The following is a 23,777-nucleotide window of genomic DNA, read 5'->3' as shown; positions in this document are numbered from 1 at the left end:
ATTTAAAGGCAGGGACCTGATAATTTGCTTGGCTTTTCTTCCAAATGATATTGTAGATACAAATTTTCAGAAATTCAGACCATCAGATGGTTTTACAAGCATCTGTAGTGTTTCACATTCTCAGTTTTTACTGATTTTCACTGATAAATCCCCTGATTTTTTTTTGAAGTCATTCAGTTTTTACTGATTTACACCTGTTTTTTAGTTCAAATCCCTGTTGACTGGCATGAGTGGGGAATGGTCCATTCCCCACTCCTGCTGGTTAACAGGGATTAGAACTGAAAAATGGGTGGTGCTGGTAAGCTAAAAGTGCCGCTGTGCCGGTTACCTGAGGCACAAGTTTCTGGCTGGACAGGGGAGGGCAGTGGCCATATGTGGAGCGGCAGTGGCACTGGCTGTATGGGTGCCAGGGGAGGGTGGCTTGAGCCACTGCCTGGGGGCACAGGGCTCCCAGCTCTAACCCCGGTTGGGGTGGGATGGGTTGCGGGAATTGCTCCAGGAGCAGGTGGGTCTGAGCTGCACCCTGGTGGCTCCAGCTTCAGCCCTCCCCTGGGCACTGGGAGCTGTTAGGGTCGGGTCCCCACTACTCCACATCCGGCCGCGCACCACTTTTCCCTTCCCCCAAACGCCAGGGCAGCCCAGCAGCAGGCTGCTACATAAGAGGGAAGGGGTACAAACGCAGCCAGGGAAGAAAGGCAGGGCATGGCACCATGTGCTTGCTGCCACTGATCCAGGGGCACATGACCCCCAGGAAGAGCCCAGCCCAGGGTCCCCCAGCCCGCAGTCCTCCCAGGGGGTGCACAGCAGCATGAGCTGCACCCTCCACCCAGCAACCACTGTCAGCTCCCCTCGCTTTTCTCTCTGCTGTAGCCCCAGGAGTGGCCGACAGGCTGAGCCGTGCCCCTCCCCTAGTCCCAGCCTTACTCCTTCCCTTACTCACCTCCAATTTTCCCCCCGATTTAAACTGATTTTTCCCTCTTTTCTTCCTTCTATCCTGATTTCATCCCAGTTTTTATGTTTCGAAGATCAACACTGAAAAATTCTTGGATTTTTTTTTTTAAATAAAAACTGAGAATGTGGAACACTATATATCTGTTATGAACATTTCTCATTGTGAGACAGTAGAGGTAATGTACTGCTCTAAAATTCATGAAGGTGAACAGGATTATGTAAAATAACCCATTCCCAGGGAAGCAGCTACCTGTAATTTGCTTGTAGCAACAGAATTTGCTTTCTGTTTGTGGTTATTTTCCAGTTTGTACAAGCAGCTGCCGATATGTTTGAGTTCCTGTGATGAGATCTAAGTGAATTCATATAATCTAATGTAGATTTGGGAGACAGTTAAGACAGAGGGAACAACCCACCAGGTGTTTCCTTCTTTTACACATTTGCCAAAGGACCCTTGACTGAAGCCAAAAACATCTGATATGGTGTTCAAAGAGTTTCTCATGCTACCTTGGTAGAGGTCCAAGGTTTAGCCTCAAGCCACACAGTTGTTCATCAGCATGGATGGACCGGCCCAAGTGAGAAGGTTGCAAACTCTGTACAGCTCCCCATCACTCCCTGCTTATTACTACCTCTTTCCAGTCACATTAACCACCCCCCCAGGCTATGACACTCTTTTTCACTTAAATCAATGATAAGATGCTGTAAGATTAAATCCATAAATAAAAAGCATAACTGGAAAAATGAGTGAAGATATTGATTTTCAGACTTTACATCCATATTGCACTTTTCATGTAAGGACCTCAGTCTGCTTTTAAAACATTAAAAAACAAAATTTCAAAACAGCCAGTCCTTCTGAAAAGAAAATAGACATTTGTACAAGAAAATACCTTTACGAAGGTTTAATAAGGCAATTTCCCCACATAAATAGGGAGTTGCATGTAGCTAAGGCCTGAAAATCTAGACCTAGATGCATCAGTTTCAAAACACCCATTTTATTTTACCACGTATGTTTTAAGACTAGGATTGTGTAAGAACCACAATAACCATTCAATTTAATCCATGCAGAGCACAGAATCTTTTAACCACTTAATATTTAAAAGGGACAACATCACTGTCCTCAATTTCAGGTGAACCCAATGGAGTAACGCAGGCCACAGCAGAATCCTGAGTTTGTGAGGATGATGGTATTTGTGTTATATCTAGCTCTGGTTTAAATCACCAGGGATCATCAGGGCAACACAACACTGTGGAACAACTATCAGCCAATTGTATATCATGATTTAACAACTTAAAAATTATTTTAGTAATCAAAGTAGCAAGTTTTTTTTATTTCTCCAGGTCTCTGAAGCACCTGTGTTTTGGATTCAGTGTTTACCAAAATTAAAATTGTAGGGCCTTCTTCATCAGAGAATACAGGTGCCTAACACTTCTACTGTAGAAGGGAATCTCATCCTAAAATCCAGGGAATCTCATTCTAAAATCTCTGGTGATGAGTTGTTTCACTAAAAGATGTTAGCTCACCTCACAAATCTTGCTTCTTGCACGCTCCCTGGACTGACATAGTTACAACAACACTACAATTGAAATCTCTAGCCTATATAGCTGAGAACATAATGTTTGGTTGGTACCTGCCCAGGGGTGTCTGCCTGAACTGGCAGACATCCTGAAAGAGCAGCTATGAAAAGAGCAAACTGCCCCATACTCATGTCAGTGAGATGTTAAGTGTTATGGAAGGAAGTAGACAGCTGATCCTATTATAAAGATCTGCCTAATAATGTTTTCTTCCTTTGGAGTATCAAAATGGAAGAACTTGTTCATGGGTGGAGCTACTGCTCTGGCCTCTCTCCGATTTGACCTTTATTCCTACCCAAAGTCACTGGCAAAGCACAGAGATAAAAACAACCCAGCAGGACCAATAATCCAGCCTTTCCCATAGCACATGGGCTTTTTCCTTAAAGTTTGCTATTGATTCCTTGACTTTATACATCATTTATTTCTGGCTTTTATTTTTAACAGTGCTTATTTAACTATGCCTGGCAAAGAGAGCTAGGGACTAGTGCTCTATAAAGTAAAATGAAATGAATAAATAGAAGTCCTGCCATTTTCAGGAAATGCTAGGGAATTTCCTGTTATATGTCACATGGATCAACTTCCTCATTTTTTTTTACAGTCTAGTAGCTTGAACTATTAAAATAGCTCAGGTGGTTTCCATTCCACAGTTTTATTTTCACTGCAGTATGTGCAGAACTAAAAGAGCAATTAACTTTTTGTCTGAAATGTAAGCAGCCTTGAGCAATTTATTCCAGTTTTAAAAAACCCCCAAGAAAACAAATACATAATGCTGATAAAGTGCAACTTCTGAGTCATGCTGGAAACTCAAATAATGAAAACTAATAAGGGAGAAATACACTTATTTCAAATACACTTTGAGGAAAAGCAATGTGCAGACTTTGAATCTGCAAGCATGACATTTTTTTTTTGATCCCAATCTTATGTATTGGGAAAAGCCATAGACTAGAGCACCAGGGGCCAACCTTTAGGGAGGTGTGCTTCACACCCTCCGTGAGTGCTACTCCCATCCTCCTCTCCTGTCTCATCTGCTCCTCTGCTTTCTGTTTCCTGCCCTGCCACTGTGCTGCCAGTCCCCTCTCCTCCCGATCTGCCATGTGTTATGCACCGAGGCTGCCTGAATCACTTGTGAAACACATGCCTCAGGCTAACCATCCCTGCTGTAGAGGATTAATTTATTTAACTTTTCAGCATCAATTTAATACAGGTTCTCTTTGACGCATTCTCTCCCTTTTTCAAACCTAAATAAGTTTTTAAAGCTATTATGAAGCTGTTTGCATCTGCCAATCTGCTCTGCAAGCCTCCTGTAGTAGTCTGGAAACAGGGTCCAACTCTGCTGTGCTGACTCAAGTCTTGCATGGTGCTCAGAGCCTTCAATTCCTATGAGCTAAGAACATGCAGGAGGCACACGGCACCTTTCAGGAACAGGCCAATTAACCTGAAATCATATTCTGACTCAGTGAAATATAGAAAATGATTTTATATTGCTTTATAACCTGGGTTTTATTCTACAGTCATTGCTTAAACCACACATCCATGCCTTCTCTTTGGGTTGCATCCAAAGCCCACTGAAATCCATAGTTTCTTTGAAGTGGCCTCTACAGCACACTATTTATCCTCATTATACAGTGGGAGGCAGTAGCACCATCTTTGCTTCTCTAGAATCACAGAAAAAGCCACTTTCCTCAAATGCTAAATAAGAAACTTTATCAGCCGAAAAAGAACTACTTTGTTCCAAAATCGTTTCTTGTTCTCTCTTGCTCACTTTCCCACTGAAGAGTATCTTAGAACTTGGTCTAGCTCACCTTCTCCCTAGCTGACTGTGACTGAAAATGCACAGGCTGCACTGCTTTTTCACTTAAGACTAGACAAGCATCACCAGACTCATTTTGCTGCCACCAGTGGTACGAACTGTTAGCCCCTACTGGGTCAGGGTGAATCCACACTGGCCAGAGTGCAGCCAGTGCCATCAGGTCCCAATTCCTTCTGGGAGGTACCTTACCCCTTTCAGGAGTGATGGTGATGAGATGCAGCCCTCCTTAGCTACCTGTCCTTGGGAACTTCAGTTTAAATTTTTCCTATGTCCTTCCAATTCCTGGGGGCAGCTTGGGCTGGGAGCAGAAATATTACAAGAAAGTCTATCCCAGCAAGTTTTCCAGTGTGATTTTTTTTTTTTTTGAGCAAAGATGAGATTTAGAGAAACACTTGGGTTTATGGAAACTGATCTGAACCTCAGAACCTTTTTACTGTCTGCCCATCAGATAATCAGTGAGAAAATACATCTGGGAACAGTAAAAATGGACTGTGCGTTCTATGGAACATTGTCTAAGAAACAATCCAGCAACTGCAAGCCTTCTGTTTTAACATCACTGAGGGATTCAGTTTATGCCAATGTCAGCATATTAAAACCCTTCACCAGATCCTAGCCTCACCGAACAATTTTCTGCACAAAGAAACCAGTGCAAAGTACCCCCCACAAATGCTCTGAATACAATTCTGCGCTCTTTTTTAAATAAAAGATCACTTCTGTTAAACATTTTTATCAGAGAAATGAGGAATTACTTAAGACAGGTCACATTAGACTTCAGAGGCCTAATGACAAATGAATGATCAAATGGTCAGAACAGCTAAAACACTTGCTACCAATCTATGCTGGTGATCCTGGCACTGTCAGCTTTGCAATGTCACTAATATCACAGTGGGAGAATTTCAGAAAATCCTTTGTGCAGACAACCTGGCTAGATAAACCATGAGGCTATTTTGGAGTGCCATTCAAATCCAACATCTACAATCAAACCACAGCATTTTTGCCCTGTCACATAATTAGCCAAAGAACAACATTTCAATGTGCTTTTTATATTAAATGATCTAAAAGACATCCCTGAGCTGTAACTACAGAGTCTTTTGTTTGCATGATTATTTCACATTCCCTGCCAAGACCCAGCAGCTTAAATCCAAACTGTGGATGCTTTGGTGAGTGATACAATTCAGCAAGCCAAAAACACTGGAAAATTCTCGGGTTATCTCCAGGCAAAAAAAAGAGAAGGTTTTCTCAACCCAGCCAAGTCAGTTTGTCAGTTTCCTGCCATTTGTCTGAGGCCTTCACACAATTGAGAAATACATTTAAAAAAAATAAGAATATACTAATATAAAGTCTAAAATATTAGCAAGGGGGATTCAAGGCAGATGCCATACTGGAAGCAGTCTTTTAACTTATTTTTAAAGTGGATCTGAGATTCTCAGATTAACCAGGTCTCTTCATTATGATTCTAAACCACTTGGAGATTTCTAGGTGAAACAGAAATAGAAGTGTGAATTACCACTATAAACTGTAAGAACCACCACCACAACAACAATGATACAGACTATTATACTTTATTAAAATATGATTCCTAGAAAAGCTATCATAATTGTGTAGCATTGGACAAAGTTAAATCCAGGCAGTGTGTGCGCGTGAGGGAATATTTGCTACCCTTTATCAATGTCTCCTGTCAACTTGGAACAGGTCAGACATCTGCAGTGGTGTAGGCTGGGGCAAGCCTCCAACCAGATGATCGTAGTCTATCACTGGTCTCTGGGATCTGACAGCTATGTTTGTGAAGTAGAGCTCATTACTTGGGGGCCTCACTTCCTCTGTGAGCTGGCTCGCTCTCCCAGCCCTGCACCCTTCTCTATATTTATGAATGGATTTGACGGAACTCCACTATTAGCCTACAGTGTAACTGCATCACCCCATTGTTACTACACACGCACAGCACTCACTGGGGAACAAAAAGCTGAATGAACTACAGCAGCTGCCAACTCAGGCAAAGACAACTTAGGAAACTATCTCATTCTTCCTTTCTTTTAAGGCTATTTTGTCTCTTGTTTCCTTGCATACAAAATGTGGTCTGCAACAAATAAGGCAGGATAGGACATAGCAAGTCCTGTTACATGGTTCCAAAACCATAGGCCTTAAACACTACAAAAGGGGGCATAAATGGGGTATGTGCTGTAGAAACGATGCTCCAATGCTGTCCATTCTAGACAGATTTCCAACGGATGCTCCATGATTTTATATTGCCCTTCCACAGAAATATAAGTCTAGAATGGGGGCAACTTCAAACTGCAGTGAGAGAGATCTGGAGATCTGCAAGGATCTGCGTGAAAATACTTTCTAATCAAAGAAAAAAAACCTGACATTAAAATACAGAGTAGATTTAATACAGTACCTCTTTCGGTAAGGTATTGGCCTTGACCAGTTTTTCAGAAAAGCTCAACTCCTTTTTTGGCACTTAAATATACACCCAATTTTCCAAAGCCCACAGCACTTGGCAGCTCCAATGGTGACATCTATGAAAACAATTTCTAAAGAGTGTGGGCACCCAACATGGAACCCAATACACTGAGCTGTCCTGGAAATCAGTCATCTGTTTTAGTGCCAAAATAAGTTCTTTGGAAAATGAGTTCTTTGGAAAATCTTATCCTGATTTCAAGTGTTAAACTCTACGGAAAAGGCAGTCCTCTCTGTTTACAGCCCTTATCACCATGGAGCTCTGCCCTGGCTGCCCTCTAGGTGCTATTGCAATATAAATGCGGATTAGTAACAATAACAGTTGGCTTAATGGAGGATATGACTTTGTCGCCTTTTGTCACATAACAGGATGTTGAAGGATGATAAATACCAAGCTGAAGGATGTGCATATTTTGAATAAGTGCTCCTACCTAAACTTTAAGTTCCAGGACACTAATAGCCAGATTGTTACAGGTATGTTTAAGCATCCACCTTCCCCTGATTTAATTGCCTTTATTGAATCAATGGGAGTTAGCTACCTAATTACACCTTTAGAATCAGGGCCAAACTGCCCAGAGTTAAGAAGAGATCTCCCCCTAGTGGCAGGCTCTTAGACAGCCTTATGGCCTATATTACTATAGCATCCAATCTTTTATAACCTTAGTCCACTAAGAAGCAGAAAAGGACAACAGTCCCCATTTTACAGAGAAGACCTGAGGCTCAAAGAGATTAAGTGACTTGCCTAAGGAAGCCTGCGGCAGAGCTGCGCCTTGAACAACACCTGTAAGTTGGCACCTGAAGGACTGGGCCAGCTCTATTCTCAGCTCAAAGGCTTATGCTGCAAGGTTTCTTGTATTATCCCTCTGAAGCATCTGTTGCTACTGGAAACGGGATAGTGCTCTAGAAGGAATGCTGGGTTGGTCTAGAATGGAAATTTTTATCTTTTTAAGTTGTTTATTTTTCCATTGCAGTGATCCTTCAAGAGATGGACAGAGAGTCCAACTTACTTCCTGTGGGTTGGTTCTTTAACTCTTTCCCTGCCAATTACCACATTCCACTTAAGTAGATAAAAGGAAACATTCCCACCCTGTTGCAGGAAACTGATTAAAGCACAAACTCACAGCCTGAAGGTACTATATGTGGATCCAAGAAAACACACTATATTATAGCTACTATTTACTGATTGGAGCACTAATTATAGAAAAAACACGCCACATAAAGGTAATTTCACTCCCCATAAGACTGTCAGGCTTCTTAGTTTCTCATGAGCAGTAGGCCTTGATGTTTATTTTGTTAGCCAGAAGGAGCAATAAAACCCAGCTCACATGCAGGCTGATCATGCCCTCGAAAGAGTATGATGGTCACTGGTCTTTCACATCGTATTTTATGCTTTGCCATATGGTCTACTTCTATCAGAAATCATTTTTACTCTGGACACGGCAGTGGCATAGTACACTATGTAATATAATAGTTACTGACTCAGGTTATAATCTCAGTTTCAAGGGTGTAAATCCAGAGGATCTCTTTTGAAGTCCATGGAGTCACTTCAGATTTATACCAAAGTAACTGGCATTAGTAGCTAGCTCTCTTTTTTGGAAAGAAACACCCACACATTGACCCTTTATTTAAATGGAAAGAATTTATGCTAAATTATGTTTATAAATAGCACTTTTGGGTTTAATTCTTAATTAAACACCTATTAAAATATTACACCATTAGGTGGCAAGTTCTGCTCTTGGTTACACCAATGTTAATCTAAAGTAACTCCACTGGATTTTGGTCTCTGCATTTATACATCTCAGGTATGAGTATTTTCTAGTAAACAGGAAACACCTGCAGCAGCTTATTATATGATGGCAAAAGCCAAGGAGAGCTCACCTTAGGTAAGAATTTCATTATAGCTCTCTATTTTTACTTGCTCATAATTTTGGAGGTGCAATTTTTCATGTTTTCTCAAATAGGGGGGACTTTTTTGGGGGGAAAGATGCTGCCTAGAGCTGTTTCTGCATAATGCAAGTATTAAAAATACAGTTTTCCCTTGGTTAAGGAAATTTTAGGATGCTCCTCAAAGTAGCTGCTCCTAGCTAAGGCACCAGCACTACCAATCTACACTAGGAAACTGATGGTAGCATGAGCGGGCCATGTTTATGCAGGCAGTAGATGTGGCAGAACCCAGTGCTTTGCTGTCCCAGGCCTGTAGAAGGTAATGGAGGCCACTCTGCAAAGTTCTGGAGCAGCAGCATAACTAAGTGGGGGCGACCAGGAAATCTGCCCCAGGCACTGACTCTGATGAGGGAGGCAGGACTAAATAACAACTTCTGCAGCTGTTCTCCCAGTCACTAGCAGTCTGCATGGGTCAGGGTCACTATCACAACCCAGGATGCAGAACTGCCCAGGTATGTTCTAGATGGTCTTGATAGAAATGATAAGGGGAAACAAGTAAAATTTTTCTTGAGAGACTTAAAACTCATGAAGGTTTGGAGACATTCCATCTGATGAAGCTCCTCAAGGTTAAACATCCATGATTCTTCCCTGTTCCACCTCTGCAGCTTTAAAAACACGAGCACTCACACAGAAGAGCTGAATGTCTTGCATAGATTTAACAGATCAAAAATAGGAAAATGACTCAATTAAAGTGGCATGCACAACTTTTGACTCTGTTCCACTGTGGGAAACATCAGCCTTTGTTAATGCAGCCTCAGGATAATTCTTAAAAATGAAAGCTGGTATCTTTCTTTCCTACAATAACAGGTGCTCATTATGGTGGTGCTAAGTAACACCATCTACTATTAAAGTGACCTCATTCTATTCCCTTTTAGGACCCTACCTTTTGCTGTTTATAACTTTGCCAAACTGTGGGTGCATCTATGCATGCATATTCATGTGAAGCAAAACTCCGGAGCTTATCATGCTAGAGTATATTGCTCTAGGTGCGCTGTTTGCACTTATGTCATGCTGAGCCAGGCAGGAGCAGTTCTGGCTGTCAGGGGGCTCAGGGGTCAGCCTGCCAGCCTGGGGCTGCTCCCCTCAAATCAATGTGCTGTGGAGGGGCTGGCTGGGGCACTAAGATGCATCAGTGGGTGGCTAGCCGCCAGGCAGCCTCTGCACTGAGACACATTTGTTACACAGCCAGCTGGGGCAGCATCAACACGTGCACTACTGCAGAGTAAAAAACTCTGAAGCAGGACAGTACTTGTATTTACTCGGTGCATCTACACGAGATGATTTACTGTGCAGCAGCATAGCTTCCTGTGCAGTAAATCTCGCTAATTGCAAGTAAATTTGCTACCTGCAAATCCAAGTAGCAAATTTACTTGCAATTACTAACTGCAGAAGTAGTGCTTGTGCAGACACCTGACCAGCCACCAGGGGGCAGAAGATTGGTCTCTGCCCCTGGGAGCTGCTTGCTGCCAGGTCAGGCTCCACCACTGGAGCCTGGGTGGGAACTATGTCTTCCTCCCACAGCAGCAGGGAGCTCCAAGCCCCCCTGCTCTGAGATCACAATCAGGGAGCGGGGGCTAGGAGATCCTTATTGGCTATCGTGATTGGGAAGCTGGGAGATAAAGATTTTCCAGGGCTAGCCCCGTGGTTGTAAAGCTGGCTGTGGGAGCTCCCTGCTGGTGGGGGCTGAGCAGCCTCTTCCCCAACCAGCGCCATGCTCCCGGAGCTAAGCAGGGAAGGGCTCCCCAGCCTGTTTCCCATGCAGCTCCATGCTCATGGAGCTAAGCAGAGAATAAGCTCCCCAGCCTGTTCTTCACCCAGCTCTGTGCTCATGGAGCTGAGTGGGGAACAGGCTTTCCAGCCTCTGCAATCATGGATTGGGGGCTGGGATCTGCCCTGGTCAGGGCAGATCCCAGGCCTGTGCCCCGATCAGATGATCAAGGAATGGGGCTTGGAAAAAGCTAAAGGGGTGGCATAGATCCCAGCCCCCTCCTCTGATCTGCCAGTGTGGCAGTTAGCAGACATTAGCAGCAAATCTGCCCTCACTTCCTTGCATGTGCGGATACCTGCCTGGTTTACTCGTGAGTAGTTTACTCATGAGTAAACTGCTCCTGGATCTAATGCACATGTAGACACACTCACTGCAGAGTAAATTAATTTACTTCAGCCTAATAGGGGAACGTGTGTAGACATGCACTGTTTACTGTGTAGCTAATTAGTTTACTGCACAGTAAACATCTTGTGTAGATGCACCCTGTATGTAGTTACTTGGGCTGAAATTTTCCATCCTGGACATCTGTGTAAGTTTGCATTGTTTTGGAAAATTTCTGTCGAAAGCTGTTCACACATTTCTGAGGGTGTGGCTGGGTCAAAATATGGTCTTTTGCTCAAGTTAAAAAAAATTTGGTGACCTTTTGTTAGAAAGCATCTCAAGACCCCATGCTTTGAAGCAGGGAATTAACATTTGGGAGATGACGGCCTCTGTGTCAAGTATGTGGTTTTTCCCATCCCAGTGAAAATTCACTCAAAATTTGACCAAGTTATTAAACCTTTGCAAAATCAAAGTTCACCCATGTGCTCTAGGCTAAGTTACCTAAAAATTCTGTCTGTACTGAGCATAATTCAACTTGAGGCTGAGTAGAACTGTGGGCTACCAGGCTCTGGGATTGAGGGAAGGCAGACTCTCTCTTCTGTGCTCCCAGTGACTTCCTTTCTGGATTTATCCAGTGTGAAAGAGTAAACTGCCATGACCAAATTAAGAGGATCCAGGTCCAAACCTGCGGGTGGATGGGGGGAACAGCTTGGAACCAGCTTAGGGGTGGAAGAAGAACCTGGACTAGTAATTAAAGGCTTTATTATAATATATCATCATATACACCTTCAACAGAAGGTGAAATAAAGGCTGCATGGAAACCTCATTTCTGGCATGTGCCTGACTGAAATCATGATAAAGTTCCTTTAACACAGCTGATTTTTTTTTTTTAAACAAGAAATGGTACCCTTCCTCCTGAAAGTCTCAACATCATTTTTCAGGGGTGTATGTTCTGGCCATGTTGGTCTAAGGACATAAGCAGACAAGGTTTTTTGGGTAAATCTGATATCTTTCATTAGGCCAACTAAGCATCATTTTGACACTCACATGGACACCAGCAGGGCTGGGGTCTCCTGAGAGGCCACACACAACTCTGCCACAGAAGCTAACAGAGTAGATAACAGCAGATGCAGATTGTTATCCCTATATGCAGATAAGAACCAGGGAGGATCAGGCATACACTTTGTACTGGATGTCACAGGTATCTGTTAACAGCAGAGGAAGAATGAAATTCAGGGATCTTGGGCTCCATTCCTAGCTCTGGAAGACATTACGCTCTATCGGGCACAAAATCATCTGCCTGTTTCTCCCTAAGCTTGACAAGTTCCGCCAACCCATCCTCACAATCTCCTGAGTCCCAGACTCCACTGGTTCAGCTCTACATCCAGTCCCAGTCTCCCTGACAAGTGAGTCTTATTCTTTCTCCAGACTCCATATTCTCAGTGTTCTTGCCTAACAACCCCAGTGCCACCCCCATTCATTCAGACACTTTCCCTTGTCTCTTTGCCCAGTCATTTCCAGTTCCCTCTGTCCCTCACCCCTGATTGGACCCAAGGGGCCCTATCAATATTCCTTATCTTTAAAGGCTCCCAGTCCAAATCTTTTTAGAGTGCTCCTTGTCCCATCTCATTCTTACCCTCAAGGTCCTTGCCCCAGTCTCTTTGCCTAGGCAGCCCCAGTCTCCCCAAGCCCAATACCTTAGTCCTGGTTTCCATCTCTTCCCTATTACCAGCCCCTGGTACCACTGTCCCCCTCCCATGCTCTTTGTCCCCGTCGATTTTCTTGCAGCCCCACTCGTCTGAGTCTTCACCCTCAGTATTTGAAATAGGCAAATTCCTTCTCCCCATGCTGCGGAGGCATAGGAAAGGTGCTCGCTGACAGCACAGAAGACAGAACCTTCCTGCTCTCAGCTGAAGTGCCTGGACATGATCCTACCTCAGCTTGCAGCAGTCCAGAGCTACAATTGCAGGGGAAGTCGTGCTCAGCCCTGGTTTGGAACATTCCCATTGCAGACAAAATCTTCAGTGAAGTCAGCCACTAAAATCTGAGCATTCTCTACTGAATAATAGGGAACTGATTTTTCAGAGGTGTAGCCTGGCTGGATTTGGGTGGCTGTTCACTAGGATGTCAAAAGGCCCACCCTTGAGACAAAGGCCTCCTGCTGAAAATTCAAGTCGCCATTCCAACAAGGGTGCTAGAACTTTTCAAACAACTGGTCACTGGGATTTCTAACCAGTATTTTCCTATCCTTTTCTCAGAAGCAGATGTAATTTCCCAAAGCATCTCAGGCTGAGGCAAAAAGCCCAGATGCAAAAATTCAGCCCAAATAACAAAAGGTTTTCAATTAATAGCATCTTATGATGGGAAGTACCAGGAAACCTTAAAAGTGATAATATTAATTCAAGAGAAACTGTAGAAGCTCCTCGGAAAACCAAAGAGACTCAGCCCTCCCCCCCTTCTCAAGCTTAGGCTTTTATAATATTCTGAAAGTGAATTAACTTCAGCTATGCTGGACCAAAGGCAACCCCACCCCAGAACCTAAACCCCTTCACTTCTCCCACCCCCCAAATCCACCCTAAAGATTCCTTACTACTCTGCTTCTCCAGAAGACTTCACATTTTCCCCAGAACATTTCAGTCAGCAGAGGGAACACAGGGAAATTCAGGCTTCATAGCTGAAAGTTCAAACTTAATTGGCTTTACAGGTTAAAGTAGCATTGCTTTGACTTGCATCTAGAAGCAAATAACCCCCCCCCCCCCCCCCAAAAAAAAAAAAACCCCAAAAAAACCCAAACAGCACAGTCTGCAGAGATGTGGTCCTTGAAGGAGAAAGTATGTGAGTAGCTGCATTCTGCATGAGTTGGGAGTTTCTAAATGTTTTTCTGAGGTAGCCCCATGGAAAGTGAGTGGCTGTATGCCAACTTGGAGATGACTAAGGCATGGGTAACTGTGGCAAGGGCCATCTCAGAGAGGAATGCAACACTCTCCTTGCTTACAAAATAGAACAAAAAAGTGCTCTTTCCTAGTAACTGAGAATTACAAATAACTAGTAATCCCATGGGACCCTACAATGCAGACCACGTTAATACGTATGTTATAGCATGCCCTTCCCACCACCTAAGGGAGTACATATCCCCACTGTGAAATTGTACAAATATTTTCCCTGTGCCACCAGTGCCACCTCTGTATTATCCAGAAGGGGTTTTTGCCAGCTAGCTCGACTCCATGCCACAAGCTTGGCGAGACACTGGGTCTGCAGTGTCTGGGTCAGATGAAAAGGAGACGCAGAGCTGAATATGAACAGCATGCTGATGCCACTGCAACTCAAAACTCCTCTGCATACTGCATAACAGCAATAATGGAAAAATCCCTGGGGCAACCTGCACAAGGGAGCAACTCTCAAAGCATTTAAGTGACCACCCAACCTCTGGGGAGAGAATACAGCCCCATCACCTCTAGTCCTATTAGGGCTTGTAGAGTACAGTACAGGCTCCCTGTGCTCCTTTCCCCCTGCCGGATGAATGCCAATTACTATGGAAACAATATCAAGACTACTGGTTGAGCTTAGGGAGGCTGGGAACGTCATTATGTGACAGGCTAGGCCACAGCCTTAACCCTCTCAACCATGAACGAGGGGAAGAGCTCTGAACCCAGATGAGGGACACTAGGTCTAGATAGCTGTCAGAGAGACCTGAATGTAAGTGCCTCTTATTTATGACCTCAGAAAACCTCTCTCAAAACTATTACAAGGGGAGAGGGGAGTTCTTGGGTGCGAGGGGAAGCGAAGTGCTCCATTTCAACTCAATGCCAATGGAAGCTTGCTTCTAATGCACTCCTTCCCACTATGAATGCCATGTGCCCCCAGAGGCTAGGGGGGTATGGCAACTGTCTACAGGCGGCAGCGGCAGTGGGGTCATGGCGGCAGCAAGCAGGGAGCTCCCACAGGCAGCCGCAGCAGTGTCGGTGGTGGGGCAGGCTGAGTGGCGAGCTCCCGCAGGTGGCTGCAGTGGTGTCAGTAGCATGGGGGGGTGGTGAGTTCCAACCGGCGGTCAGCGACCACCTGCAGATGCTGCCAGCAGCAACGGCCAGCCGGGGCCTCCCTGTGAGTCGAGCTGTCTCCCTCACCCATCCATATCACTGTTCCCCATCTTCTCCTTTCCCCTTATCAAGGACTATTTGTCCCCTCACGCTTGCCTCATGCTAAGGTTTCAATGTGTCCCCTAAGTCTCACTTCCCTCATAACATAATTCCCCCATTCCTTACCTCCTGTTGGTGCCCCTCCCGATTCTCATTTCTCACCATCATTACTGTTGCTTTTCTTTCTGTCTGTGAGATAAATCATTTATAGCATCCCTATATTAATCTCAATTGGGACAAGGGCAAAATGGAGGTGCGGGTATGGTGTTCTAGGCTACCATGAACAAGTTCTTTGATGTACAAACAATTCCAGACTTTGCTGAAGCTCATGTCTGTGCTAACCTCATGCCAGAGTCTCCATACACTCCCAATGCCACCTTTCTAGCAAGAGGGGTCGTCCAACCCAAAATAATCCCTAAAATGTCAGAAGATTGTATGCAGCACTCAAAAGATAGCATGTTCCACTGAAAGAGATGTGCAGTGAGCTTTGCTCAGCCAGTAACACAGAGTATTTTTGGTTTCCACAGGAATGAAATAATCATAATGGATCCCATCCATCCAGTATAAATGAAACAACTAAAGAAGCTCTATATGGTAACTTATTTCCATTTTCATTAAAACATAAAGCCTAAATATTTGTGATCTCTCTTATTGCATTACCTTGCTTTTTACTGTTATTGTACTGCTCACACAGTCCCTTGCTCTGCACAACATCTACAGTACAGGTATACAGAAGGCAACAAAGAGTTCTTGAGTATGAAAATTTTCATTTCAGTCTAAGAACCAGAAACAGCCTAGACACAAACTTTCTACAATTGCAGCTATTCAATTCAGATCAATAGCATGCAAAATTCAAAGCTTTGTCGTTTTTGTGCAAACTAATTTCCAACTAAAAAATTAAACCCCCCCACGTCGTTTTTGTGCAAACTAATTTCCAACTCAAAAATTAACCCCCCCCCCCCCCCAAAAAAAATTCACATTAAAAATAGGAATGATGATATTGAAAGGAAGAAAATGTGATTTTCTGGCACATTTTAACACAGCTAAACTCAAAGGACCACTCAGAAAATGCCAGCTCTTAGCTTTCATTCATTGTTTTTACTACAGAAAAATAGCACAATTCTTCTGTTGCAAAGAACTCAGAAAGACCACAATAGGTCAGAATGTTTTTGACATTGTGGATTTCTATTTGAAATCTCTGTATTTATCTTGTGAGTCTTGTGTAGGTGTTTGCACAACTAGCTGTGTGTGGCTACTGTGCAGCACCATATCGCACTCTTAGAAAGATCTTATGGCACCCTAGTTGAGAATCACTGTCTTAACCATTAGGTATTAAAAAAATACAATCACCCAGAATATCCAGTCTGCAAGATTAAAAATACAATGATTCATATTTTATTACAAAATGACAATAGAAAAAGTAGCATCTTGTTTTGACATGTGTCAGAAACTCTCACCCATTTTCTTCTTTTTCCTTTGAGTGAATGTCACGCTGGTGAAATACGTTGGTTTAACAATTGTGGAGATGGGAATCCTGTGTTAAGCCACAGACCAGGAGTGTTTGGGACTGCAGCAAGATGAACCTCCCCCACAATGCCCCACCATCATTGCTCAACCGAGATCTTGAGGGACTGCCTCTCAGGGCACCCAAGTAAGTTCATTGCAGTGATCTGTTTTCAGGCCTCAAATTATCTGGTGAGACTGGCAACAAGAGTGCTAGTTTTTGGTTTTGGTGATGTGCCCACTAGAAAATGACCTGAAACTGCCACATGTCATGGTCTATTAAACAGCCATTAGTCACCTCTGCTATTCATGATAGAACTCTCTTACAGCTGAAGAAGTACCCTCAGTGCTATGAATTCACACTGAAGGGAACTGAAACTGAGCTGAGCTAATTATTTGTATATATCATCCATGGTGCATGAGGACAAAATCCAGATATTCCCTCTTACGCCCACCTTACTTTTTGTCAGCACTGTAGGACTAAAGATCTCTACAGCTCCTTTCAGATCAAAAGCCCTTTAAAACAGTGCTTTGGTGAAAGTTAGAACAATCTGCATTTCTCCGTGGGCTGTGTATACAGGGCCATGTTAAGCCCCTAACACAGTAGTTCATGGATCGGAGGAAGGTCAGGGAATTCCAAGGCCCTCCACACGTTTTCTTCATTACCCCTCAAGAGGATTGAGGTTGCGCTCCCCTCTGTAACAGGTCCACTTGGGATGAGGGAAAGCCCACAGCCCTGCCTTCTCCCTGGCTTCCCAAGAGACAAGAGCAGAGGCTGCCAAGAGAACACAGAGAAAGAGCCTGACCTTAGACCAGTGGTCTCCAATCTTTTTAAGCAGGAGATCACCTTTGGCATTTAAAAGCAACCCATGATCTATCATGTGCCACCCCCCACGCTGCCCCTCCCAGCTGGTAAGTCTGGGGAGAGGGAAGGCAGGACAGATTGAAGTAGAGGGAGAAAAAATTATTTGGGAGCATGCTTCCCCAGCAGGTCAGTCCCACCTGGCCGTGGCCCCACTCAACCTACTCCTGCTTCTGCCTCTGCGGCACTGTTCCTCACTACAGGGGCCTCACTCTAGCCCCTGCCCTTTCCCTCCCCCACGGACTGACTTGCTGGGCTGGGGCATGTGTGTGCATGCATGCAGGCACTCAGCACCCCCACCCCAGCCTCGGATCAATTCTAAGAGGCTCTGAGATCTACCAGTGGATCGAGATCCACTGGTTGGTGACCACTGCCCAAGACCCATATCTTGGGCAGCCACAGAAAAGCAATTCACTATTAGCAGGTTCACATTTTGAGCCACTCTCTGTGCTTTGTAATGATGTCCTTCAAGTACTTTGCCAGTGAAATTAGCATTCCCCCTGACTTCAAGCTGCTGCACGCTTGGCCTTCTAGGGTCAGACGAATTAACACCAGTCATATTTTCCACAGCTTTCTCAGCAAAGAAATAACAACCACCACAACAAATTTTGGGAGTACTTACCACATCTGTGTTTGTGATCTTGGCCAGGAGTTCTGTTAGACTGTCACCAAAGAGAGAACGTTCCTCATCATCAAGCTGAAGGCCACAAATGGCTGCTCCCACACTTCCAGTTGCTATCATTGATGGTGGATACATGGCAAAGTTAAAATCTGCAGAAAAGGAACCAAGAGTTATTCCAAGCACCCATCATAATAGCTGTTGGACTTCAGAGACTCCCAGCCAAAAATAAGGGAAATAAATGGGATGGAAAACGACAGCCTTGTCTCATCTGACTGAGCTGAACAAGCTTGATGTAGACAGATGAGATAAAGTAACCCGTTAAAAAGAGAAACTGGGTCTGTTCCCTTTTTTAGGATGCATGTAGAACTGAAAGTGTTTTGAATGTTTTTCCTTCCTTTCCTTTTTTAAAGAAGGAGTGAGAGATTTCTGTTTCAAGCCAGGTTTCAGTTTCATTGGGATTCTCTGTAAAACTAGATGATTAGCTGAACTATGACAACAAAGTGATCAAAACTGAAGCAACTGAGAGGGGCAGAGGTTTCTAGTCGAGATGGCTTTTGTTTGTTTTTATTAGCATTTATTGAACTCAAATAGCCAGTAAACACTTCGGAGAAAAGAGCTCTTTGTTAAAACTCCTCTCTTCCCCTTGACCTCCTTTTCCCTACACCTGTCCAATTAAAGAGCATGGAAGGCTTGCAGCACATATCTGAGATCTTCCATAACTCTCTTAGAAAAAAAAAAAACAGGGAAGCTCAGACTTAGCATTTCTGATATTTTAAGAGAGAGAGAAAGCGAAACAGAAAGAGAGAGAAAGAGTGGAAAAAGGAGGGAAAGAGAGAGAGAGAGGGAAAGAGAGAAAAGTATGAGAGGAGAGAAAGAGAAAGAAAGAGAGAGGGAAAGAGAGAGCAAGAAAGACACTTTTTTTTAATAAATATGGAACACTTAACAAATCTGTGTGTCATGCTTGCACAGGGCTCATACTAATCTTCTCTGTATCATTTCAATTTTAGTATGTGCTGCCGAAGCAGGCACTTTCTTTAACATCTCAGAAAGAAAAAGGACTTAAGTCCAATTTTTCTTGACTTTTGCAACTCAGCTTTCAGACCTTCCCAGTGATAAAGGGAATGTTTCATTTAGATTTCCTCTATACAACCCTTTTTCCAGTTTAACTTCGTTGCAAACATCTACACAAACGGTCTGCCTTGCTGCTCATTGCCTATAGGGGTTACATGGGAAGCAGAGGGGCACCTAAGCAGTGTACTACAGGTTCTATCCATATGTTCAATATATTTGCAAAAGCAGAGATCATCCTAGTAAACAACCATTACAGAGTATTTCAGGCCAAACCTGTAGTTAATGTAAATGGGTTTAACCCAGGGGTGGGCAAAACATGGACCGTAGGCTGGATCTGGCCCGCGGAGGGTCTTTGTCCAGCCCACAGCGGGTCCCTCGGTCCTGCCTGCCCAAGCGCTGTCCAGTATATGGTGCCTCCTACCGCTCCCTGGACATGCAGGGGGGCTGGGGTGGCTTTGCAGCAGGACTGCCTATCTAGGCAGCCCAGCTGGGGGTGGCTCCTTCTGGCTGCTGCCACCGCTGCCCCAGCCTCGTGGTACTGGCAGGGACCTGTGGACACAGCCCCGACTCTGGCCTGCCCTGCACCTGCTCCACACCGCCCACCCATGCTGATCAGCAGCAGTGGCTGGGCAGAAACTGCTGCTCAGCACGGGGGAAAAGCGGCCCCTGCTCCTCACCACTGTCAGGCAATTCTTGCTGCAGCTGCCTGGAGCCTGCGCCTAGGCTGCCCTGTGGCTCCTTTGCAGTGTCACCGCTGCCCCGCAGGGTGGCCTGGAAGCAGCAGTGATGGCAGCAGAGAGGAGCCACAGGGCAGCCCGGGTGAGTGCTCCGGGCAGCTGCAGCCAGAACAGCCCAACATTGGTGAGGGGGCAGGGCCACTTTTCCCCCATGCCAGCAGCAGCTTCTGCCTGGCCACTGCTTGGCATAGGTGGGGAGTGTGGAGCAGGCATGAGGCGGGCCGGGGTCAAGGCTGTGCCCATGGGTTCTGGCTGATCTGCCCTGGCCGGGGTGAGTCTGGCACGGGCAAGAGCTGGGCTGGCGCTGTGCGCTGGTGGTGGTGGCGGGGAGGAGCCCCAGGGTGCATAGGCTCTGGGCTGTTGTGTAGGGGTACTGACTGGCTTAGGGGGTGCCCATGAGTATGTGGCCTTCCCTGGACCAGCTTCTTTGCAAGCATCCCTTCTCCCCTGCATGGCAAAGCCACACTAATCCCCAGGCTTGGAGGCAGTGGCTCCAGGAGTTCACCTATACTGAACCCCCCACTCAAGCCCTGTAGCCACCACTGCTGCGGGGCCCATTGGCTTCCACAGCAACAGTGGCGGGGGGGGGCGTGGCAGGCCTGGACCAAGGTGTCGTCGGTCACTAGAAGAAGGCAGAGTGGAGGCTCCAGTAACCAGGGCTGCAGGTGCTACAAGCTGCTACCAGCAGCAGTCACAGCCCTTGGGCTCAGCAGGCCCACCTGCCCTGCCCTGCGTGTAGGGAGTGCTGCCACCTTGGGGCGCACGTGTGTGTATCTCCCCCACGCACACTTCAACATGCCCAAACATCCTCCCCTACAAACCCCACATGCAATCACCCCCCCCAAAGAGTGCACCTACCTACACCCCCTATGTACCCCCTACCCTCCACATGGCACAGCCCCACATCCAGCCCCCCAATCACACCCCACCCCACACACAATATACAAAAGTAAGACTTTATTTTGAGCTATTTTACGATTGCCTTTATATACACTATGCAAGCATACATAAATAAGGACAAAAATATTTTTTGAAATAAAATATGTTATGATAGATGTTTGATTTTTAGTATATGGTTTGTTTTTTTCCAGTTCCAAGATGGCAAACCCCTCTTCCCAAAAGGAGTACTTCTGGGGGCAAGGGGAGGGACTTCTAGTAGCACAATGAATTGGCAGCTAACACAGTCAGGGTGGATTTAATTTAACTCAAATTGATTTAAATCAATGGTCAGAAAGCCTCGGTTTAATCACTGTTTTCTACCAAAAGTGCATTCTTATTGTTTGACATCCTCAGTTCATTTAACTTCTTGAAACTTTGCACTTTTAAAGAGAGGTAAGGGCTTGGCTCTGCGTACACAAACTTGCAGAGAGCCACAGATTTCATGGGCATTAGGGCTGGAAGGGACCTCGTGAGATCATCGGGTCTAGCTCCTGCCTAAGGGGCAGGAAGTCAGCTAGGCTCAGATGACCCCAACGAGATAAGCATCCAAATGTTTCTTAAGGGTACCCAGAGTAGGTGCTTGTACCACTTCTGGGGGGAGCCTATTTGAGACTGAAACAAGAGGGCTGATGGGTAGGTAATCCGGTCTCTTATCGCTCATCTCCACATACTGCTGTTAACAAGGATGTTATCTCTGGAGACAAATCCAGAGTCTGAGAATTGAAACTAAGCATCACAGAGATGCTTAATGGAGTCTTCTAGACTGAGCACTGAGTCCCTTTGGGTAGAGTGGTTTTCTTTAATCTTTACTAATCTATAGAGAAGGCTCTGGGGAACCCTATAAGATTGGGCTCCTAATATAATCCATGGCCTGTTGTGACTTATTTATAAAAGTTTTCTAAAAAGGTTTTATGAATATATTATCTCAAATAGTATATCATTAGAAGTTATAATCCCTATTTCATGATGATATGTTTGAGCTTTAACATATCTTAAATTAAAACTATCTTTATATAGGTTTATTTTTCTAAAAAAAGCATCTTAACAAAAAAAATAAAAAATAGGATTAAATAATCTCATTCAAATAAAAAAAAATGATTTTGCAGGTGTACACCCTGTACAGAGTAGCTGTGGAGACAGCTTGCCCTCCTCCAGGGAGGAAGTTGTCCTGTTGTGCATCAGTTGTCTCTTGGGTTAGTTAGGGATGATGAGGTTGAACAGACCTAGGAATCAGGTCCAAATACTCAGCCAGAAGGGTGGTAGCTCTGCTGGGAGGTCCTAAGAGATGGGGGACATGACAGGAAGACTTCATAGAGACTCCACCTACAGCAGGGGTTTTCAACCTTTTTGGATCAGTATACCTCTGGCGGCTGAATGCAGAGCAGGGGTGGAGGTGGTGCACAGCTGAACACAGAGTGGTGGCAGTTGCTGCATGAAAGCTTCCCTCTCCCCCCACATCCCCAGGCCCCCCTAGGGACTTCTCAAGTACCTCCGGGGGTACGCATACACCCAGTTGACAACCCCTGACCTACAGCATCGAGGACCCTGGATGTTAGGAGGAAGGTTATCATCCAACCACCAGCTGCTGTCTCCACATCCTACACAGAGCTCATGGCATTCTCCATCGGAAGATTTGGAACTCTTCACACTTGTACAAAAAAGAGAGCATTCATCGCATCTCACAAAACTCTCAGGAGGTAGACAGTCATTGCTACGTCCAATTCTACAGGTAACCAAACTGAGAAACCCCATGGTTTACCCACCAATGTTGCACTAAGTCAATGAAAGACCAGGAAGGGCACCAGAGACACCCATTCTTCACTGCTAGCTGTGTGGTGGCAGAAAGGGTGAACTCAGATACACCAGTGCATACCTGGAGTAACTGCATTGAAAAAAGGGAACAACACTGGTATATCTGAAACTGGCCTAACATGCTATCTCACGTGAAGCTTGTTATATGTGCCTACTGATTCTGAGTCAAACCCTGAGCTCCTTATTCAGGGCAGTCACATATGCGTGAACTGTCAGTAGAACTCCTTGTTGCCTTCAATAGGTAACTGTGATTAAAAATGCACAACACAGCCTTCATTTTTATTCAGTTTTTACTCACTCCTTATTCAGTCCAGCCCACTGAGTAAAAATTGAGTAAGGGCCTCAGGACTTACCTAAAGACATGTACCAGGGATAGATAAAGACATGTACCGGGGTAGATATATTGTGGCCTATTGTCTCCTAGGAATACCTGTGTCAAAGATGGGCGTGTTGGTAAAATCCAATTTTGCAAACAGAAATGGCTCCAAAATTCATATAAAAGGGTGTTTTTACCAATGTGTAAATGTAAAATGCATGAGTGAGTGTCCAGGACCCACTTCCAGTCCATGGAGCAAACAACAAGTGTTTACTGAAAAAAAAAATGTTCAAAACCACATTTACAGAAGAGGCAGAGTATCCCCAGATATGCTGTCATTTATACCCTTGGAAATCCAGAGTAATTCTGTTGACTATGCCTTCACTTCCACCTTTGGAAGTCCAGCAAACTCCAATGCAATGGAACTCTCTGTCCTTCCATACACACTGGTGGTACTCCACTCTCCTCAGCAGACGTGAAAGTAGGATAAGCCCACAGACTTCAGTGGCTTGATAAACATAAAAATACTCTTGATTTACAACTCCTGTGAAGAAGGCCTACTGTGTTCAGTGGAGATGTTCCTGATTTATTCTGCTCTTGCACAACCAGAATGAGGCCTAATCGTTCTTAAAGAGGATGTCAAAATATGGTAAAATATGAGACATACCATGTAATATCTAGCAGGGTGGAACATATCCAGTATAATTCCACTGACTCAATGGGGTGAGCTCTGCTTTACTGGTGTAATTTGGAATGAGGATCTAGTCTTAATTTTCCAATTACCAAACAACATCATCAGGCCATGTATAAACAGACACTAACTGCTTTCACAGTCTGCTCCTCCCTTCCTCTAGTGAACTCTCCCACTGACAGACTCCATCAGAGAGCCGCCCAGCGTACACAGAAGCAGATTCAGGGTTAAGAACGAAACTCGCTGTCCCCCATCCCACTGTGCT

The 23,777-nt window shown here is 44.8% G+C and overlaps 1 protein-coding gene and 1 non-coding gene across 3 annotated transcripts in view; both read right to left on the bottom strand.

Moving 5' to 3' along the window:
• CCND2 (cyclin D2) overlaps window positions 1-23,777 on the bottom strand; it is a 51,453-nt gene that overhangs the window by 11,184 nt on the left and 16,492 nt on the right. The window contains exons 4-5 of one of the 2 annotated variants that reach the window (XM_019482194.2): window positions 17,947-18,095; window positions 15,956-17,237 (exon numbers count right to left, since the gene is read on the bottom strand). In XM_019482194.2, coding sequence (XP_019337739.1) covers window positions 17,058-17,237; window positions 17,947-18,095 — 329 coding nt within the window. In that variant the 3' untranslated portion in view covers window positions 15,956-17,057. Of the gene's footprint in view, window positions 1-15,955; window positions 17,238-17,946; window positions 18,096-23,777 lie in introns of those variants that run through there. The other variant, XM_006261541.4, reaches the window with a different exon arrangement.
• On the bottom strand, window positions 18,871-18,972 carry LOC132250436 (U6 spliceosomal RNA). Its single transcript, XR_009462176.1, has one exon. It is a non-coding gene; the product is annotated as a U6 spliceosomal RNA (small nuclear RNA).

Source organism: Alligator mississippiensis, chromosome 4, assembly GCF_030867095.1.
Source record: "Alligator mississippiensis isolate rAllMis1 chromosome 4, rAllMis1, whole genome shotgun sequence".
Classification (NCBI taxonomy): Eukaryota; Metazoa; Chordata; order Crocodylia; family Alligatoridae; genus Alligator; species Alligator mississippiensis.
The sequence above is the reverse complement of the archived record's forward strand: the minus strand, read 5'-3'. Positions and strand labels throughout refer to the sequence as shown.